Below are 22,235 nucleotides of genomic sequence, written 5' to 3'. Positions count from 1 at the left end.
TAATGCTACACTCCATTTTATGAAAATAATGTATCCATTTTATTTGTGTTTTCTTTTTTGCTATTGGTATATAAATATATCTATTTTATATTTTTTGTTGTTATTGGGATATACAAAGTTATTCAAATTATCGAGGTATAAAACTCATGAGTCATACTATGAAACTTTGGGAGAGGGTAATAGAGCAAATACTAAGAAAATAGACATGAATATCTGAAAATCAATTTGGTTTTATACATGGAAGGTCAACTATGGAACATATACATATTTTGATATGGTTGAAGGAGAGATATAGAGAGAAGAGAAAGGATCTACATATGGATCTTTCGATCTATAAAAAGCTTATGATAGAGTACCTAGAGAGGTAATGTGGTGGATGTTAGAAAAAAAAACATATATTAAGTATATATATTGATGTGATTAACGATATGTATGATAGAGTAACAACTGGAGTAAGAACTAATGAAGGAGATACTAAACCATTTTCTATTACCATACGTTTACACTAAGGGTCAGCTTTAAGTCCTCATCTTTTTGCATTAGTTATGGATCAACTTACTAAGCACATTCAGGATGAAATTCCATGGTGTATGTTATTTGCTGATGATATAGTATTAGTTGATGAAACTAGAAGAGGCAATATTGCTAAAGTAAAAAGATGGAGATAAGCTCTTGAGTCTAAAGGTTTTAGAATTAGTAGAACAAAAAAAGAATATATGGAACGCATTTTTAATAAAAGTAGGAAAGAAAGAGAGCCTATGGTGCATATTGATGGCCAAAAATAGCTAAAACTAATAATTTTCGTTATCTAGGATCTATCATTAGGCATGATGATGAGATAGAGGATGATGTTGTGCAACGAATTAAATCAGGATGATTGAAATGGAGTTCTTCGGAAGTCTTATGTGATTGTATAATACCAATGAAACTAAAGAAAAATTCTATAGGACCGTTATAAGACCAACTATGCTTTTATGGGTCAGAATGTTTAGCAATTAAAAAATAACATGTTCAAAAAATGAGTGTAGCAAAAATAAGAATATTACGATAGTCTTGTGGGTATACATTAAAAGATAAGATAAGAAATGAATGCATCCGTAGTAAATTAGAGGTTGCTCCTATTGAGGATAAAATGAGAGAGAATAAATTAAGATAGTTTGATCATGTACAAAAGAGACCCCTTAGTGCACCGATTAGAAAAAATGATAATATAAGAGTTAATGAGGCTAGGAGATCTAGAGGTTGACCTAGAATGACTTGGTCAGAAACAATTAAGAATGATATGATTAAGACTAACGTAACGGAGAAAATGACCCACAACAGTATGGAATGAAAAAATAGGATTCATGTAGCCGACTCCAAACATTTAGGATAAAGGTTTGGTTGTTGTTGTTATTGGTATATAAATGTATCCATTTTTTGTTATTGGTATATAAATACAGTGGGTGAAGGTGCAAGTATACAAAGCTTAAGCGCAATGTACATCGTGCATAATAGAGTACTTGAGGTAATTGAAGGTTTGTTGATATCCTTAGGAAAGATAATAATGTTTCGTATATTAACAATTGTAAGTTTAATTTTTCTTAATCATATTTAAGGCTTTATGTAAATTTAGATTTTTCAATTGCTCAAGATGCACCGGTAGTTTGTGAAATATACCTATTTTTAGTTTGATTCTCATGATCAGAGCTCAAGCTAATTATTAAATGTTCATGTCATAAAGATTGAGCAAAGAAAACATAAAGTGAAAATTTTTATAATTAATTCTAAAAAATTCAACTCAGCTTGGCGCGGGTAATGACACTGATATAATATAAAACGGTTTTTCTATAGAGTGCCCTTGGGCACTCTATAAGAGAGGAGAGAGATAGAGAGAAATGAATGAAGAGAGGATCTCAATGCAAATCAGGGGGCCCCCCTCCTCATTCATTTCTCTCTATCTCTCTCCTCTCTTATAAAGTGCCCAAGGGCACTCTATAGAAAAACAGAATATAAAATACCACTCAGTATATCTCCGAGTAACATAAGGATATTCCAAATTTAAGCTATTAATTAATTAATCTAATAAACAACTCGAGAGGTAAGCTTACCCCGCGTGAGGATATGCTCCGAATTAATTCGCTGACTCATCAAACCATTACGTAATATCTCGTCATTATCTCGTTCGATCATCTCATCTCCCATCATTCTCTCCTCCTATAAATACCATCTCCTTTTGTCTTCTTCCTCGCGATCTAAAAAGGAAGGGAGGAAAAAAAAAATTCGATCTCCAAAAAAATGGCGTTCCAAAAAACCCTAGCTCATCGATTCCTTCACGTAGCCAAATCCTGCTCCGCTCACCTCCGACCATCCGCTACCCGAAAGATCGTACCCGAATCCGACAGAGGCCTCACCCGCCGCTTCCTCCACAAGGATCCGATCCCCCCCGATCGCTTCCCCATTGCCGTCGCCGATGGTCTAATTGATCGGGTTCGGATCCTTAATGGGTCTCGGATCCGGCTCGATTGCTTGATCCCGCCAAAGAAGGAGGAAGGAGAGACCAGGATGTCGGCGGAGGAGGTGAGAAAGGTGATGAAGGCGGCGAAGATGGAGATGGCGAGGTCGAGGTTGAGATCGATGGAGAAAGAAAGGATCTCGTATTCGGAGTTTTTGAAGGTTTGCAGTGAGATATCGAGTTTGGATCAGGGGTTGGGGATCGCGAAAGCTCTCGATGAGTCGGGGGCTGTGATTGTTTTGGGCAATGTCGTGTTTCTTCGGCCCGATGAGGTAATTTTTTTTTGTGGATTTGTGTTTTTTTCTTCTTTTTTTAATGAAAATTTGGGGGATTTTGCAGGAAAAATTCAATTTTTGTTCCATTTGCAAAGGTAGTCGTAGTTTGTAAGTTTGTCGGTAGTGAGCGTGATGGGAAATGAGGGTAGGCATTGGAAGGAGGGCCCGAGGCCGCAGAATAGAGGGGCAAAAAATTGAATTTTTATGCAAAATTCCTTCAAATTATAGTGTGAAATTATGTTTTGAATCAAATTTGCTGGGGTCTGATCGTATTTTCGTCGTGTGTTTCTTTCTATCTTATTCTCTACAGGGAAGAAACGAAGGGTTACGTGTTTGAAATGGTAAAACCTTGGATGGAGACCTGAACCTTCTTCATGAGACGCAAACAATGTCTTTTTCAGTATTTAATAGTGAAAAAGAATAAACCAGAATTCTAAAAAAAGAAAATCACCTAATTACTTTCCACTTTTCCCAAGGAATTGATGTTGCCACATGAAACTTCAATTTGTGACATTACTTGCCATAGAGATTAATAAATTTATAATGGTATAGGATATCATTATAATGTGAGCACGTTTTAGTTTCTTTTCTTTCGATTACCTGACTCGAGTAAATTTCTGCGTTTTCAGCTCATATTTTGTTGGGTACGCTGAACCATTTTTCCAAGTTTTCCATTCGTTCAACTTGTAAATAGTTTGAGGCTACTAGTTTTTCCTAGTGGAGTGGATTATTAATAGGATAAGTTGTAGAATATATTCCTGGGTTCCAACCCGAGGATGAGATTCTTTTTCATATGATATTTTCCATAGAGTATTAAGGTGATGACGACAAAGATAAAAAATATATATCGTGGAAAATGGAAAGAGGATCCCAAGGCATAGAAGAATATAAGAATTGAGCAGGGTGGAAGACCGATTTATACTATTCTTCATAGGATTCAACCAGAGAATAGTATAGATTCCCAATCCGGATGAGCGCACCACATTGTTTCCTTGTCCTATCGAATCAGCATGATTAATCCTCTTTTCTCCTGGACTTCTTGATTAGAATCATTTAACCCATACGACTTGAGAAGAATTTCCCAATTTAATGACATTCATTGGAGTTTAACAAGTCATGTTATTCATTGGAGTCTTAACTCACACACACACAAGCACGCACACGCACTCACGCACGCACAGAGACACACATTTCCTTCTAATTCGATAATTATGCCTTGCTTTTCTACAAATTGCATGGTAGTCAAAAGTATTCACGAGTATTTGTGAATTGCACAAATTGTTGGCTTGTACTCTACACTAAGTTTTTAGTGACATATCTATGTTTGATTATTGTTATTATTTTCTTAATCAGTGCATATGCACTAGTTTTTAAACTGAGGACATTAACTTATGAAATTATTGAATTATTCTGAGCTCTTTATTTCCTGGTCGTGTCTTTTGCTCTTAGAGGAAATGTTCAATATAATATAATATCTGACGTAAGTTGACTTAGGGTAAGTTCACTTTTGGCAAATTAAGAGTTGTGGAGTGTGCCCAATAGACTTAAATGCACAGAGCAGAACTTGATTGAAATTTATCAATTAGGAAACTTTTACAATGGGTTGTCTATATACTAATAGGCTAGTGGTGATTTTAGGGTGTACTTTAATGTTTTCTCAGCTGACCGTGGATTTATGGACCTAATTGATTATGGAAATTTATACTCGATCTACTTGATTTGTAGAAATTTCTACTGGACGAGTTAAGATTCTATTGTGAACTGTAATTTACATATCCATGAACATTTGTTGCTATATGAACTCTTTATTGATTTGACAAAACATACATATAATGTTTGCTGGACAGAAATTTACTAGCAAAATATCGGGGTTTATTATTCTATTCACAGTTGTTTTAGATTTTTTATATTGTAGAATAATTGGGGATATGTTATACAGAAGACTTTATATTATTCTTTTTTGTCCACATATCGCAAGTTTGCTTTTTTCACACTCTTAACACATTTATGTTCATGTCATACTATATATCGACCGGCAAGGAGAATGAATTCATGTTATATCTTTGTTCTAGCAAAATTGATGCTTTTAAATCTTTGAGTGTTGTGCTCTTCTCATAAAAATTTCAAATGCTTCCTTAAATAATCTCTTCCTATTTTGATCAAGTCATGATATATTATACTTCATATATTTACTTCATATATTTATTAAGTTATTACCCAAAATTGCCATGAATATGTTCTCATTACTTCTGACGTATCAACACAAGTTCATCTATTTGCATGCAATTCTTTTTACATTAATGTAGTTACTTAATGTTGATGATAATATCTTTCATTTTTATATTAATGTAGTTACTTAATGTTGATGATAATATCTTTCATCAATATGGCCTTCCTCATTTTGGTGCAATCCAGAAGTTTTAACATTGGTCATGTTATTTATATTTGTTAGCTGGATAGCTTTCTCAACCCTCAATCAGTTGACATCTTTACCTCAAAATCTTGAGTTGCTTATTGTCTATATTTGTTTTAGAAAGTAAAATTGCATCTTGCTTTTCGTTTATCCCGCATAATATATATTATCGTTGTACATGCATATATGAAACTCAAAAATATGTGTTCTTTTATCTTCTCGAAGACCAAGTAGCCAAAGCCTTTTTTTTCTTTTCCTTCTGATGTCACAGGTAGCTAAAGCCGTTGAGAGCGTAATCCCTCTATCAATCCCCCAGCATAATCCTCTATCAATTCCCCAGCAGAAGAATCAGTGCCAAAAGGAGGAGCTTCGAGAGCTTGAAGAGCAGAAAGCAGCAATAGATAAACTCGCAGAGACTGGCGTTAAAAGGGAGCTATGGTGTGGTCTCGGATTTATGTTAATACAAACAATTGGATTGATGAGGCTTACATTTTGGGAGCTCTCATGGGATGTAATGGAGCCCATTTGCTTTTACTTAACCTCCATGTACTTCTTGGCTGGGTATGGATTTTTCCTCAGGACATCAAGAGAACCTTCGTTTGAGAGTTTCTTTCAGAGTCGGTTTGATGCGAAGCAGAAAAAGCTCATGAAGGCCTACAGTTTTGATCTTAATAGGTTTAATGAGCTCAAGAAGGGTTGTGCTGCTTCTTTGGCTTCGTTTCCTTCTGAGGGCTGTGCTAGCTCTTTTTGTGATTGCCGTGCAAAAGGCATGCAGGTTGCATTTTGAAGTCATTTGCTTGGTGGAAAAAGTGTACTGAAACAAATTACATTACATTGTTAAATCAAATGTTGAAAGAATCATTTTTCAAATAGTGATATTGTTCTTATGGTATGTGTTTTCGACTCAGTGTTGGGCCTAATTACTATCTGCTTAGAGTTGCTGGAACTGAATTGTTTCTGATAGAATGTTGCAATTGTAGATGAGAGCAGATGGGTAGAAAGCCACTCACTTCAGGCTCAGAACTGCAGAAAAGCCTTGATTGATGTTTGGAGGAATTAGAGAGCAAATTCATGTTTCCTGTTCATCATGCTACAAGCTAGTGAAGAGATTGAGGAACATGAGGGATTTTGGTTGAAAGTTTACGCTTCTTGCGATTACAAGTGTATGGCACTGAAGAAATCAGCCTAAAGGTCTGTAGTGCTTCATGGTCTAAACATAATCTATATTGTTGTTCAAGGGAATCAAGCCTTGCCTGGGGGTGAAGTTCTGCGGAGACGATGATCGTTGGAGTTGGAGCGATATTTTGGCAACTGCTAGCCCGAAGTGGCACCAGTACTAAGGAGCCATTTGAAGGTAATAGCTAGGATAAACTATCCAAAGGATCAGATCCAGTACATGCGAAGCATCGCGGGACTAGCACATCTATCTCAAAAATCCCCTCCTGGACTAATCCAAAGATTGACATTCTTTGAAACACTGCGTATCCAGTATCCAGCAGAACATCCATCTCAAAACTCCCCCTGTTCTGAGCTGATCTGAAGATTGGCATTCTTTGAAACACCGCGTATCCAGTTATCCAGCAGGGCGACTGGAAAGTATGCGCAGGGCTTGAAACACGCTATGCGTCCGGTGGAGTGATGAGAAAAGTGTGCACAGGTCTCTTGCTTCTAATTTTATGAAGTCCTCGAGGAAGAAAGCAAGAGTAACCATTTCAGATCATATTGAAGGATTTTTTTTTTTTAGATTCACACCAACTCCATAGCATCAGATGTACAAAAACCTGATGATATATATGAAACAAGTCCTAATTTTGTGCAACTATAGTTTGGTATTTTTTTTGGTCGATGATTTAAGTCTGTTCAGATTACTTCCGTTCACAGGAGGAGTTACTCACTCGTTTCTTTATGAATGTTTGCTGGAATGAGCATCCAAAAATTTATCAATAACAAGGCAAATAACGTCATGAAACAAATTTATGATATGGTAAACTACTCCATCAATACTTAAAATATGGCAAGAACACTAAAAAGGTAGGAAAAAAATATTTTATTATAAGGTAAACTACTCCATCAATACTTAAAATATGGCAAGAACACTGAAAAGGTAGGAAAAAATATATATTTTATGTCCGGAAATTCAGAAGGAAAAGAATTTTTTAAAAATAGTAAAATGACTAATATGCGCATCCAGGGAATCGAACCCTGGTCAGTACCGTGGGAGGGTACTATGATACCACTACACCAGATGCGCTTTGTTGTTAACTGAAATATAACTTAGAATAAATAGAAATAAAAACATTGGACTGTGAAAAATGACATATTTGCACAAAAAATTTCAAAAAGATAAACATATTTGGTTGCTTTATTGTTGCTACAGATTTAACATAAACAAGGAATTAACATCTTATAAAATCATTTTGACTGGTTAATTGCGCTTAGTCCGTTGATCGGGGGTAACAAACTCTTTGATCAAAACTCATTGTTTGGCAGTTTAGTGAACGGTCAAACCCCTTTAACCCCTCCAATAACCCTTTGCGAAATGCAGGCTAGAGTTATGTTACCAGTTGGAAATTGCAAGCCTTCCACATTCAAAATTGAACATAAAACCATTGGTAAACTTTATAAATTCCTAGACAAATGAAAAAGCTAAACAAGAATCACGTATCTTTCATTCTGGTCAAATGCTACCAACAAGATTCACATATATTTCATAAGCATCTCGCTGATATCAACACTGCTTGAAGAATGATATATTACAAACTAGTACAAAAATTCATTATCAGGACATGTAAACACAAAATCTTATATGTAGCAAGTAACTCTTGACAAAACCAGCAACATGGTTATCTACACCCCAACTCTGCTCTTCCTTCTTCATTGATGCTAGTATTTACGCAAAGCTTTTGGAGATCAATATAGCCTATTATGGTGTCTTCAAAGACCGCATCTTGAAGTTGAGCTTCGTCAAAAGTAGAACCTGATAAAACTGTGTTCCTAAAGATTGCTCCTTTGAGATCGGCCTTCCCAAAGTTCACTCTGTCTAAGACTGCATTTGTGAAATCCACCCCTGCAATAATAAAGAACATCTTTTAGTTGTCTAACTGAAAATTCTTTGGTATACTGCCTGTAGTATAAACCGTAAGTAAATGCTTGAGCATTGATAGCCAGTCATATAAATTTGGTTGGTTATTTTTGTGGAATTGTCTTAGCTCTTTAGTCATACTGTCTATTAGTCATAGATGGATAAGGATACACCCAATTAAGAGGGACTTAAATGTTCTCTTAGAGAGAAAATATTTGACTAATTCTAATTGGATTATATTTAGATCCCTTTCTCCCTTTAAATAATAACGTAATGTGAAAATAATAGTTATAGGAAAAAAGAAATATTGTCATCTCTCCCTTCTTCTCTCAATTCTGTATTTTTGGAGTTAGTCGCAGGGTGATTCGTGGGAGTTTTTCGCCATCTAGATGTGATTGCTTCCTAACCGTTGGTTGAAGATCAAGGTGCATGGCAATCCCTACATAAGATCCGGACACGTATATCTCTAAACAAGAGATTTAATTTCACGCATATGCAAGTTTACACTCTCCATAACTGAATTCACTTTATATTTGACATGAGAAAGTATGAAGAAGCTTAACACCTTTCATTTTATTCGAAAACTTAAGTTTGAAAGGACCAAGCTAAATATTTCAGGTAAACTTCACAAAACCCCCACAAGTATGCCCCATTTTGAAATAGCCTTTTAACTTTTGAAAATGTCACAAAGCACCAAAAATATCTGGCGTGTGTCAAAAAACCTTCCAGTATATTTAATAAATAAGTATACGGGTAGTACATTCAAAACAGCGAACTGTAGAGGGTCTATCCACAACTAACCCAAAAAATGTACTTCATGTGCTTGCACACTCAAAGAAAGACCAAAAAGTTGTGCAAATACATCAGGAAGAATGACTTAATATCCACAAACTTTAGCTCGACTCACTGTAAGATGCATCACGAAGAGTGGCTTACATGTAATCAATCAGTATATATGACATGTGGCCATGACTACAATCATCAACAACAATTAGTTGAAGTGGTGCTTACCCTTAAAACTGGCACCAACAGCATAAGCTTTGGACATTACAACCTCTGACATATCAGCACCATCAAACTTTGCCTCTGACATTAGAGCCGCAGCAAGTGATTTTCCCTTTAGGTTCGATTTATCATTTGTATAATCACAAAAGCGGAGGTCAATTGCCTTGTCATATACACCATTTGCTTGACCAATGGTGTTCCCTACAAATGCACGCTCACAACGGTCTGGGTCCGTTGATAGCGGAGGCAATCTCTACAAGAAAGAGAACGAAAATGAACGTAAAGTTAAAAAGTTTTATATAAGCAGTAACTGTGTCTGTAAATATCAACTTTTTTCACACGAAACTTGTGGCCTGTTTGGAAAAAAGGGTAAATCTCACAAAATCCTCAAAGATGTTTGGCCCATTTTGAGGTAACACGAAAAGTTTGGAAATGTCACTTAACCTCCAAAACCTTTTCATATAACCTCCAAAAAGTTGAGGGCTACCTGAAAGTACATTCAGAATAATGCAAAACTTATGAGGAAATTTATGAGGTTAAGCGACATTTCCAAATATTTTCGGGGGTTATCTCAAAAGGGGCCATACTTCTTGTGGGGTTTCGTAAAATTTACCCAAAAACAACCTTCTAACTTTCTTGGAGAAATTCTGGTTAATGACTCTAGCAAAAACCTTTAAATATTATTGATTTCATAAAAGAGATTAAATGTGTAGTATTCCTCTGGACGCCACACAAGAATGAGCTCAAAGTGCTATATATCTTCTATATTTTATATAAACGTGTTTAGGCATTCAATGCCTGTGAGTCATATATTTCTGGGCTGAGTCATATATTTATCTAAACGTTTCTCTTAAAGTGTTGCCTATGGAAAGGATTTTTTTGAGCAGACAAGTTGGTTTAGCTACAACATGGCATGCCACTTTTGATTTTCGCAACCAGATATATACATTTCAAAAATAGGAGCCAGATTTGCATCATTAATGAGCGTCTACTTCTCTTGAGATGGACCAAACTTAAGAAAACCCATTGTATAAAATTTAGTCGAAGATGTTGACACATTGCTCTTCTAAGATGCCCAAAGGGCTAAAATGTTTACATAATAAGTTGACAAGGGTTCAAATATCTTGGTGGACAGAATCTATGTACTTTTCGAATAATCTGATACTTGATGGATGTTCTTGCCTTCACAAATGAGGATACAAGCATGTTATGCAAAATCAAAAAGTTCCAAACTTCTTGAGTAATAAAGGCAAATTTGCAAACCAATAACATTATAGAGATGCTATAATGCACAAAAAGGTGGGCAAAAGATGGTGCTCAACATGATAATTGTGTTAAAAAGTTTAAAGAAAATGCCTAAACCTGATTTGCAGCAACAACAGGCGAGGCAGCGGTCACAAGGCAAGCAGCAAGCATGCCACACGCAACGTTTCTGAGTCCTTTAAATGAAGGGCCACATTCGGAAGAATTTGGCATGTTACCATTTGCTGAAGAAATTAACACGTATTTTAAAACGCATTATCAGATTTTGAAGATCTTCAATAGATTAAGCACAAAAAAAACTTCTGTTGGTTCTTAGTTTCAGTTCAACAGGACTAGTGCCGCAAAAATTAACATTTATGATTTACGTGTAAAAGAAAGGGTTATTATTATGAGGCTATTAGCTAAAGTGGGTTTTGTTGGACACAGTGGAAGCAAAAATTGCATGGTAAAGTTTCTGATGCTAATAATCCATTTCGTAACAGAATAAAGCTGGACTATATGTTACTAACAAATCTCTTATATGAGCAGCTGATTAACCTTGATCCAGTTAATTTAGATACTCCTTTGTTCCTTATGGACTAAGGCTAATCCAATTAACCACGGGAAAGCTGAAGAAACTATTCCCCTTATTTTGTTCCAAAAAAAAAGAAAAAAAATTCCCCTTATTTTAGTTTGGTATTCCTGTTAAAGTATAGAATTATAACCCTAGCTCTCAACCAGAAGGGGGTGTGTCATACTATAAAATTATTTGGTTTTTTCTTCTAAATTAGTCCCCCAAATCTTTCATATTCCGAAATTAGTCTCTCAAACCTTTTAAGTGCTTTGAAGTTAGTCCACAATATCTTCATATTTTTTAATTAGTCCCCCAAATCTTTAAGTTGAAACTAGTCCGCCAAATTAGTTAAAGTTAAGTTAATATTCCACTCCAGATCAAACAACTGCTAACTTGGGGGAATAATTTTAGAACAGTTATAAGATTTGGGACTAATTTCAAATTTCAATGATTTAGAGGACTACTATAAAAAGTTCAAGGGACTAATATCAAAATAATAAAAAATTATAACTGTTTTTTTGAATTGGTAAGTATGATTTTGTTTCAAGCTCTTAGTCGGAGATAGAATATAACAAAGCATTACAGACGGGTGGATTTATAGCCAAATTGCATGTAATGTCATGAAATTTTATATCCATTCCCCATAAAATTTAAAATTTCCACTCTATGTATCTAAAAACAATGAAGAATTTAATAACAATTAAATTAACCAATTGGAAAGTAAAAGCACATTTGCATATTTAACAATAAAGTATATTAAATATATTCACATCAAACACTAATTTTATGATATTATATTTTTATTTTTAGGTAAATAGACACTTCTTGTCTGCTCCCAAGAAAAATTTTCTGGATTCGGCACTAATTACAGATCATAGACCTTAACATAATACATTGATACATGATACAATAGGTATGCATTCATCATGTCGTGGATAAAATTTCTGTTAGAATTAATATAAAACTATAATCCTCGATCCTCACCATTAATTCAGAGTTTTTGTATAATGGTTAGATGGACTTCATTTAAGATGGTATCAAAGCAACCCAAGCTCAAATCCCACCCGCCACAAAAATTTAAAGCGGATTTTCTTAAAAATTAATACCGCTACGTGAGTCCAGGTTTCAGCCCATAAAAAAAAGGGCGCTCAACTTGCAAGGACATGTTAGAATTTAAGGTGGACAATGCATGCAGATTTCCCCAAATCTTATCATAATAGCCGAAAATTATAACCCTCAACATCCATTATAACTTTGGAGTTTCGGTGTAGGTGGAAGGAAACCTTCGACATCCCCTAACATTTTCCTTAATATCCCATGTCTCCACAATCATTACCAAACAAAATTGTAGACTTTTTTTTTAAGATGACATTGTTAACCCACATCACAATGCCCTCAAAATTTGGGTAAACTTTACAAAGTCCTTCCGAATCAAATAATATTTTAAATAAACCCAAGGGTTAGGGTTTCGAAATTGGAGGAAGGTGTGGGTCTAGTTCAAGAACAAAATAGAATGTAGTAGATAATTAATGTGAAGGAGAAAGTAAGGGGGTTGAGTTAGTTCTACCTGAGCATTGGACTGAGACATGAGAGCGAGATTTTGGCGTCGGAATGCGATGACGGAGTTTGGAGGAAGAGGATGGGGAGTGGAGAGAGTGTAGAGTGATTGTCGCCATTAAAAAGTTCTGATTTTTTTTTTTTTTCTTCCGCTCTCTTCTTATATCTTATCCTTTTCTTCCCCTATCTATCCAATCTGATTACGTGGCAGACTTGAAGTGTGGGTCCCGATTCTGACTATCCTATTTTATACTATTTATCTTTGGCTAAGTTGCACCTAAGGGGCTGTTTGTTTTGTTTCTTTTGCCCCTGATTCTCTGCTTGCTGTCAGTTTTGACAGCTTTCTTGTCAAAACGCTTCTAAAAAGGACGTTTTTGCAGGAATCAATGGCAAAAGAAACCAACCAAACAGCCCCTAATAGTTGCCATGCAGTTTCACTAATATTGCATCTAAATGATCCCTATTTTAAAACTGAGCAAAAAAATCTTGAAGTATTTTAAGTGTTATAGACGAATACCCATAGTTAAAAACCCAAATGACGTTAACTTTTCTCTACTAAGCTGAAATTTTTAGAAACTTTTTGGGTATTTAACTGAGGCCATTTACATGCTGATAGAATTTATTTGCAATATTAGGTTAAAAAGAGGGCACCAACATTCAACATTGAGTAAATAGAAGAACATAAATGCACAATATTTTAGAACTTTAGAGCATTTATTTGTAATATTAAAATACTTTGAGGTATTTAAATGTACTTGTAGGCGTATAAAACTACCTATAGGTCCCTTAACACAGCTCGACAACGCCGTTTCGACGAACCGACCATTAGGCGACGTATGCAGACGCAATTGTTAGTCCACAACACCGAAGCCAAGCGATACGCGACGAAGCGGATTAACGAGGCTACGAAGCTAATGAACCGCACGCAAACAACGGAATAAATCCACTCGCATGCGGAATCAAGCCAATGGTTCGAAGAGTCAACGAGTCATCCAACCAAAGGCAGACTCGGACAAATCGCGATCGAATCAAGATCAGTTTCGGACTCGAACTCAGAATTGGATTTACTGCCTATTCAAGATCCGGATTTACTACCAAATCGGGTCAACGAGTTAAGTCCGGATAAATCAACCACACAACCGAATCACGGACAGAACCGAGAAACGGATACAGCGCAAAACGACGGAAAACAGCAAACCCAGAGGGGCTCGGCCAAAACCGAGCCGCCTCAAGGTGGCTCGGCCAAAGCCGAGCCACCCTGAGGTGGCTCGGTGGCCGGCTGCACTGTGCCCAAGGCACAGTGAGGGTAGCCTATAAATAGGCCCCCTTTTGTTCATTTTCAAAGGTTGGACTTTTGAGAGCCGAAACTCTGCCGGATTGAAGATCGAGCTTAGAGTTTTGAAGACTTGAAGACTTGGACATCCAGATCTGATCCTCGGCGAGCATCCACGTCACAAAAGGCAGGAGTTCGAGAGAGGGGAAGAACAGATCTGAGATCTACACGAGATCACACTCCGGATCTAAGCTTGGTCTTAGATCCCGAGATCCGAGCGATTATTTCCTTAGTGAACTAATCCCTCCCGGCTATTATTCCCTTCGTGGAATAATACCCGTCAAATCGTGTAGATCCGACCGGATCTAGATCGCGCGGTGGTCCACGGATTAACCCCGGCGTTGGCAAAAAACCCACAAAGCGAGCGACCGCAAACAGTTTCCCGCGAACAATCTGGCGACCACAGTGGGAGCCGCCGATCTTGCTGCCGAGATCGGAGCGTCGCAGCCGCGGATCTCGATCCCGGTCGTGGAGGAGGTCGAATACGAGTTCGACCAACAGAAGTTCGAGGAATACTTGTCGTCCTCGTCCGGATCAACCTCCCCACGCAAGTCCAAGAAGTCCAAGTTCTCCTCCAGGAGGAAAACTCGTTGGTATGAAGACGTTGAAAACACCAACGAAGATCTCGCCCCGTTTGATGCCAAAGTTGCATCGGGTGAGATTCCTAGGCGTGGTGACTCTCTCGAAAAGAGCCCGCCAAAGGCAACGTCAACGCCTTGCGAAACAATTCGCAAAGGCCATAGAGTCAGTTGACGGGATCCGCTACAACGTGGATCTGAAGAATAGGAGAGGCAAACATCCTCAACAACTGAATAATGACGGTTCCTCCAAGGCGCCGACGAACGAATGGATCCGGGTCAAACGGAACCGATCAACGCTGGAGGAACGCATTCGCAAGCGCCGCGCACTATCAGCGCAGGCGCGGGCTCAAGCTCGCAAAGCTTGGAGACCAAAGTCTGAAACGGCGATTCAGACGAAGGAGCAACAACTACAGCCTCCGAAAGTTCAATCTCCGGCGAATCAATCCAGACCGTCGATGATTTCCACAACTGCTCCGGGAGATCCCGCAGGACCATCCCAGAAAAGAAAGTCAGTCTTGGAGCACCTCGGTCCATTTCCCGAGGAGCGAAGCAAAGCTCCAATCCAAGGACGTTTGGGCCCACTAAGAAAGCCCCGAGCTACTCAACGCGCTGGGAGTCGCCGCAACCCTCAACACGACAAGGAGCTCAAGGCGGCTGCGCGGACTAATTTGCGCATCGAAGTCCAAGAGCCCGCCGAGAACTCACGTCCAAAAAGGCATGTCTCGAGGCGCGTGACTCTTGAAAGCCCAAAGAAGGCAGTTCACCCTCAGAAGGAAACATTATCGTCTGATGACGATAACGTTATACTTGAGAAGTCGTGCCAACATACGATAGGTTACTCTAACCTTCAAACCGACGAGTTATACTATCGTGCTGGGGGTACGAGCAGAGCCAGAAAGAGAAGTCCTCGAGAATTAGAGACTCAATGCCTCTGTTCCAAACTCATTCGGGCGGTACTGTCTGAGTGCAACTGCATCAAGGCAGTCACCGAGAGAGTTTCGGTGTTCGAAAGGCTTAGTATCGAAGCGCCAAAACCAAGGCATAGGCGTTTCCGACAAAGAAGAACGATGGTTGAAGATGGAGAATTTCCGAGGGTCACTACCAATATGACCAGCAAAAGGGCATCGATAAGGAATAATCCCGAGTCAATTCCGGAAGTACCCTGGTATCTAACTCGTCTGCAGTCTGGAGCCATTACACGAGCGTCTGCAGTCTGGAGCAATCGCACGAGGAACTTATGGTAGGGTTCGGACAAGAATACCTTCAGAAGGTGAAGAGTCAGATACCTGCTCCGCAGTCGCATCAGATAATACAGTGTCCAGCGAAGGACAACCCCGCGAGTCATTCATGATAAGCGCGGAACAAGTGGCCAAGATGCTCGAAGATGCCATGGCCAAACAACAGAAAAGCTTCAGGTTCGAGATGCAGATGGCCATGCAGACTATGAGAGAGATGCATGACCAACAAATCCAAGCATTGACGAACCAGCAAGGCGAGCCAAGTCGTCATAACCAGGTTAATCTGGAAGATGAGGACACAAATGCGAATGAGACGCATAATGCCAATAATCCTCCCGTCAATGCAGGGGGTGGTAACGAGAATGCTAGCGAAAACACAGGTGAAAACTTGAAGATCAAGAACCTCGAGAGCAAAATCAATACATTGATTTCCGCTCAAGAGACGAAGAAAACAGGCATTCCTTGTCCATACCCAAGAGAATGGGAATCGATCCCATATCCGGCGAAGTTCAATCTAATTAACTTCACGCCGTTTGATGGGAAGGGTTCGCCCACTCAGCATGTGATTTATTTCAAATCACACCTGGGGGTAATCTCTGGCAATGAGCCTCTCATGGTGCAGTCATTCGTCGGCACTCTTCGCGGAGCCGCCTTCGATTGGTATCGCCGCCTCAAGCCAGGAAGCGTAAATAGCTGGGACGATATGGAGACCATGTTCCTCGCCAATTTCTTCGACGATGACACCGAGATATCTATCGGATCATTGCTCGATGAGAAGCAGAAAGACGGGGAGTTAGTCGACACCTTCGTCAAAAGGTTCCGGAACAAGGTGATGAATTGCCGGGACCCGATCACCGAGGAATTCATTCTCCAGACTTGCCACAACAACCTTGCACTGGACATGTTGGAAGCAATGGGAACAGCACCGTCTGACACTTAGAAATACTTGAAGGTGCGCGGTGAACAAGCCGAACGCTTCCTTTGTAGGAAGAAGGCCGAGAGGAACCGACCAACGGTTAATCCGCTCAACTCAAACTTCGCCTCTCGTGGTAAGGGCAAGGCACCTGCAGCTGCTGATGGTGCTAATCAAACGTCACAACAGCAATCCCGAAGGCAGCAAAAGACTTCGGGTCCGAGACTCCAAAAAGAGTACTCTTTCAAGGACGAAGACGTTCCAGCCATCTTCGAATCCCTCCTTGAAGGTAACAAGATCAAGCTACCACCTATCACAAATCAGGAGGAAGCTGACAACACTACGGACCCAAAGTACTGTGCATACCACAGGAGGGTCGTTCATCCCACCAAGGATTGCTTTGCTCTCAAGAATAGCATTCAGACCTTGGTTGAAGCCGGCGTCATAACGCTAAGGTAAGCCAAATAAGAACGGCAAAACTCCAAAGAGTATACGAGTATAAACTGTTTCTCAATCCTCCGACCGGTATAAGAGGTTAAACTACTCCCTGAGTATATGAGTCTAAATTGTTTCCTTTCTTTCACGGGAAGTTCCTGGAGAATACCATGCTTGATATTCTTAAGGATAACCCGGACACCCAACTGAGTACAATACCATACCCAGTTTTGCAAAGGAAGCTGGGGGTGGATGATTCATGTAACGGGAAGTTCCCAAAAGAAATCCATATAGTGTCTTCTTAGGGATAATCCGGTCACCACAGCAAGAGGATGAATAAGAAACTCCTATTCAAATTCTCACCGCGTCTGTGCACTCAACACTCTCCCCCTCTCGATTCCCCCAATGAACGAGAGGTCCACAAATCGAGCGATCAAACCTTCCTACAGTTAGGATCGTCTCAAATCTCCCGATTGGTCAAACCTTCCTACAGTTAGGACCACAGTCAAAATCTCCTCTCGATTCCTCCAATGAACGAGTGGTCCACTTTTAAATCGAGTGATCAAACCTTCCTACAGTTAGGGTCATCTCAAACTCATTTGGCCAAACCTTCCTACAGTTAGGGTCAAAACCATAATTCACTCTCGATAAACGAGAAATTCATCTTTAGTTCGGTAATCAAACCTTCCAACAGTTAGGGTTATCTGAATCTTTTCGATTCTGGGGGTGGAGATCCCACCTCGAGTCTCCTTTCCAGCCGAAGATGGAATATAAAATTCTTCTTCTTTAGTGTCGGGAGATAGAATATAAAATTCTTCCTCTCCCATTTTGGGTTCGTCTTTGCCCTAAGAGAAGACACCACTTTTTTTTTAACTCCCAAAATCTGTGCCTCACAGGTACATGGAATTTTATCCCGAATCCTAAGTAGGGATAAGTCAACGTCTAACACGCGTTGTCGGTTTAGTCTTTCACCGATTGAAGAAGACACTAGAATTTTAGTCTAGGAAGTTTATCCCGAATCCTAAGCAGGGATAAGTCTGCGCCTAACACGCGCTGCCGGTTTAGTCTTTTTCCGTAGAAAAAGACACCAGAGTTCGATTCTGGGGTATTCTATCCTGAAACCTAAGCAAGGATAAGTCTGCGCTTAACCCGCGCTGCCGGTTAGTTCTTAACCGTTAAAAAGAACACCTGTTCACATATTCGACATTATGGCAGGTTGTTATTAATAACACCAAAATCCATGCCTTACACGCATGGGGAATTTCATCCTGAATCCTAAGAAATGATATGCCGTTGCCTAACACGCGTCGCCGGTTTAGTCTTTCTCCGAAGAAAAAGACACCAGAGTTCGATTCTGGTGAATTTTATCCCGAAGCCTAAGTAGGGATAAGTCAGCGTCTAAAACACGTTGCCGGGTAGCATGTTCCCGTAGCAATGGCAAAGTCTACGTATTCGAAGTCGTAGCATCAAGTCTAAGGGAGTTCATTCCTTTAGCACAACGTCACATGCGGAACGGATTTAGGCAATTCGCATGCTAGCCCGACTCAAACGGTAGTCGGTAAAGGCTAATCAAATCCGTTGAAGGCTGGGGATTAGCCAAAAATCCTAAAGTCAACGCCTAACACGCGTCGCCGGGTAGTCTATTCCCGTGAGAAAGACGAAGTCTACGTATTCAATATCGTAGCACTAAGAGCGTTAACTCTCTTAGCACAACGTCACATGCAGAACGGATTTAATAATCCGCATGCTAGCCCGACTCAAACGGTAGTCGGTAAAGGCGCATCAAACCCGTTGATGGCTGAGGATTTGCCAAAAATTCTATAACTGCGAGTCATTGACGCATCAACTCCACTAGTTGGTCTCGTGACTTGAGCACCCAACGACGTTCAAAACCCTAAGGTCAACGCCGGACAACGCGTAACCCTAGGTCAACGCCAGTCGACGCGTTGCAATCAAACAGTCAACGTACGACGTTCGAAACCCTAGGGTTAACGCCGGACAACGCGTAATCCTAGGTCAATGCCAGTCAACGCGTTGCAATCAAACAGTCAACGTACGATGTTCGAAACCCTAGGGTTAACGCCGGACAACGCGTAACCCTAGGCCAACGCCAGTCAACGCGTTGCAATCAAACAGTCAACGTACGACATTCGAAACCCTAGAGTTAACACCGGACAACGCGTAATCCTAGGTCAATGCCAGTCAACGCGTTGCAATCAAAAAGTCAACGTACGACGTTCAAAACCCTAGGGTCAACACCGGTCAACGCGTAACCCTAGGTCAACGCCGATCAATGCGTTGCAATGAAAGAATCAATACTCCAAAAAGTATACGAGTATAAACTGCTTCTTAATACTCCAATAAGGTATATGAGTATAAACTATTCCCTATTTTTGGATGAGAAGTTCCTGGAGAATATTTTTATAACTATTCTTAAGGATAACTCAACAACACTACGCCGGACAACGCGTCGCAAATAAATACTCAACGCCGACATTCGAGGGTCAGTTTTGTGTTGAACCAACAAACACGAGCTAAAAGTCAAAAATCGAGAATCAACTTCAAATTCAAAATTCCGATAGACGGTCAGACAATAAATGCAGCACCGGAATCCTTACAGACGTTCGACAAAGCACCGAACAGCCTGAAGGGTTGAAGGAATCAAGAATAGAAGCCACTCCAAACATCCCGAAGCATGGGACAATCATATCCAAAGTATTCCAGACTCTTCTATAAAAGAACGAGGCTGAAATACTTTGGAGAGGGTATCTGTAGGCGTATAAAACTGCCTATAGGTCCCTTAACACAGCTTGACAACGCCGTTTCGACGAACCGACCATCAGGCGACGTATGCAGACGCAATTGTTAGTCCACAACACCGAAGCCAAGCGATACGCGACGAAGCGGATTAACGAGGCTACGAAGCTAATGAACCGCACGCAAACAACGGAATAAATCCACTCGCATGCGGAATCAAGCCAAGGATTCGAAGAGTCAACGAGTCATCCAACCAAAGGCAGACTCGGACAAATCGCGATCGAATCAAGATCAGTTTCGGACTCGAACTCAGAATCGGATTTACTGCCTATTCAAGATCCGGATTTACTGCCAAATCGGGTCAACGAGTTAAGTCCGGATAAATCAACCACACAACCGAATCACGGCGGAACCAAAAAATGGATACAACTACAAAACGACGGAAAACCACACCTCAGGGTGGCTCGGCCAAGGTCGGCCACTTGTGCGCGGGCACAGTGAAGGTGGCCTATAAATAGGAGAGGTGGTTCATTTGTTCAAAGGTTGGATTTTTTGGAGGCGAAGCCCTGCTGGATTGAAGACTCAGATCTAAAAAAGATTCAAACTTTAGGACTTCGAGGACTTGTCCGGATCTAAGCTTGGTCTTAGATCCCGAGATCCGAGCTATTATTTCCTTAGTGAACTAATCCCTCCCGGCTATTATTCCCTTTGTGGAATAATACCCGTCAAATCGTGTAGATCCGACCGGATCTAGATCGCGCGGTGGTCCACGGATTAACCCCGGCGTTGGCAAAGAACCCACAAAAGCGAGTGACCGCAAAACAGGAGCTCGCGATTTGTTCACAAGGAGAAAGTTGTAATTTTTTTTTATTTTTCTTTGATTTCGTTGTAACCGGATCTAAAAAAGACCGGATCTTTTGTAACCACAAAAAGTTGTTATTTTGAGATCACAATGACATCAATGAAGAAAACGATTTTCCCCGCGAACAGTACTGTTTTAAAAAAGGGGGCATTCAAATGCAAGGTGAAATTATAGGACATTTAAGTACAACTTCGCCTTTATCTTTATATATTTTGCTGAAATATTCAACGACAGTGCACTTTTAAGAGAAATAATTGTAGGCTGTCTAAAAAAATACTGCAGATAGCTTATCCCCATCAAACACTGATGATGAAAGTTACAATTTGACGGTTTCCAGAAGACTATAATTTGAAGACTTTCACGTAGATCGATGAAGGTTACAATCTGACAACCTTCACAACAACCAATGAAAGCTCTAATTCAACAACTTTCACAATTAACATCGCGATTTACAATCTGATGACTCTCATATTTTCAAGGAGCTAAGACAAAGGTTACAAGATGAAGATTTTTGTAACGCTCTAGCAAAAGAGACTACAAATTGACGGTCTCTTCAAATCAAAACGCAGATATCTCTCAAATCGTAAGTGTAGGCTGTCTAAAAATCACAATAGATAGTTTATCCTCCATCAAACACCGATGATGGAAGTTACAATCTGACGACTTCCAGAAGGCTACAATTTGAAGACTTTCACGTAGATCACTGAAGGTTACAATCTGACGACCTTCACGACAACCGATGAGAGCTCTAGTTCAACAGTATTCACAATCAACATCGGGAGTTACAATCTGACAACTCTCATATTCTCAAGGAGCCAAGACGAAGATTACAAGACAATGATCTTTGCAACGCTATGACAAAAGAGATTACTTTGTGATAATCTCTTCAAGACAAGACGCGGAGGTCCTCCCCGTGTGCCAACATCAAAACGCCGGGGTCGAACCCGCGTTACAACATCAAAACACGAGGGTCGAACCCACATTACAACATCAAAACGCCAGTGTCGAACCCGTGTTACAACATCAAAACGCCAGTGTCGAACCCGCGTTACAACATTAAAACGCTGGGGTCGAACCCGCGTTACAACATCAAAACGCGAGGGTCGAACCCACGTTACAACATCAAAACGCTGGAGTCGGACCCGCGTTACAACAAGCGAAACGTGAGCGACCCTCGCGTTCTGGATGTTCAGTCAACACCCAACCTCGCGTCTCAATCCTAAGACGCGAGGTTAGGATCCTGAACGCCAACGTGGGCGTTTGACTCATTCAAATATGAGTCAAACGGTTTCAGAACCGTTTTTCCCACGATCTGAGGAAATCACGCCCACTTAAGAGCGGATTTGGAGGGCAGTTACACCCCCTTAATCCCCTATAAAAGCGGGTAAATTCAACTGAGTTAAGGGTTCGATTTTTCTTGTCTGGAATCGACCATTGAAGGCTGGATTTTTGGAGCTGAGAATTGGCAGCAACA

General features: G+C 40.0%; 2 protein-coding genes and 1 non-coding gene across 4 annotated transcripts; 1 reads left to right on the top strand and 2 right to left on the bottom strand.

Annotated features, from left to right (window-relative positions):
* On the top strand, nt 2,225-6,074 carry LOC109824963 (calcium uniporter protein 2, mitochondrial-like). 2 transcript variants are annotated; one of them, XM_020391605.1, is made up of 3 exons: nt 2,628-2,766; nt 3,080-3,110; nt 5,454-6,074. In XM_020391605.1, the coding sequence occupies exons 1-3, from the start codon at nt 2,741-2,743 to the stop codon at nt 5,967-5,969; spliced, it is 573 nt and encodes a 190-aa protein (XP_020247194.1). In that variant the 5' UTR covers nt 2,628-2,740; the 3' UTR covers nt 5,970-6,074. The 2 variants fall into 2 exon arrangements, with proteins under 2 accessions (XP_020247193.1, XP_020247194.1); XM_020391604.1 differs by lacking the exon at nt 3,080-3,110 and having other exon boundaries at nt 2,225-2,766.
* Nucleotides 7,363-7,433, bottom strand: TRNAG-CCC. Its single transcript has one exon. It is a non-coding gene; the product is annotated as a tRNA-Gly (tRNA).
* On the bottom strand, nt 7,830-12,783 carry LOC109824964 (thylakoid lumenal 17.4 kDa protein, chloroplastic). The gene is made up of 4 exons (XM_020391606.1): nt 12,653-12,783; nt 10,632-10,756; nt 9,276-9,522; nt 7,830-8,249 (listed from the first exon to the last, which is right to left on the bottom strand). The coding sequence occupies exons 1-4, from the start codon at nt 12,759-12,761 to the stop codon at nt 8,026-8,028; spliced, it is 705 nt and encodes a 234-aa protein (XP_020247195.1). The 5' UTR covers nt 12,762-12,783; the 3' UTR covers nt 7,830-8,025.

The sequence above is a fragment of the Asparagus officinalis genome, chromosome 10 (assembly GCF_001876935.1).
Source record: "Asparagus officinalis chromosome 10, Aspof.V1, whole genome shotgun sequence".
Classification (NCBI taxonomy): Eukaryota; Viridiplantae; Streptophyta; class Magnoliopsida; order Asparagales; family Asparagaceae; genus Asparagus; species Asparagus officinalis.
Note: the sequence above shows the minus strand (reverse complement) of the source record. Positions and strands in the feature narration are given on the sequence as shown.

Excerpts from the sequence above, each read along its gene's own strand:
- LOC109824963 (XM_020391604.1), top strand. The coding sequence starts at position 2,278 with ATGGCGTTCCAAAAAACCCTAGCTCATCGATTCCTTCACGTAGCCAAA. Across the intron at positions 2,767-5,453 it reads TGTTTCTTCGGCCCGATGAG|GTAGCTAAAGCCGTTGAGAG; the intron begins GTAATTTTTTTT and ends CTGATGTCACAG.
- LOC109824964 (XM_020391606.1), bottom strand. The coding sequence starts at position 12,761 with ATGGCGACAATCACTCTACACTCTCTCCACTCCCCATCCTCTTCCTCC. Across the intron at positions 10,757-12,652 it reads TGTCTCAGTCCAATGCTCAG|CAAATGGTAACATGCCAAAT; the intron begins GTAGAACTAACT and ends TAATTTCTTCAG. Across the intron at positions 9,523-10,631 it reads CTGTTGTTGCTGCAAATCAG|AGATTGCCTCCGCTATCAAC; the intron begins GTTTAGGCATTT and ends TCTTTCTTGTAG.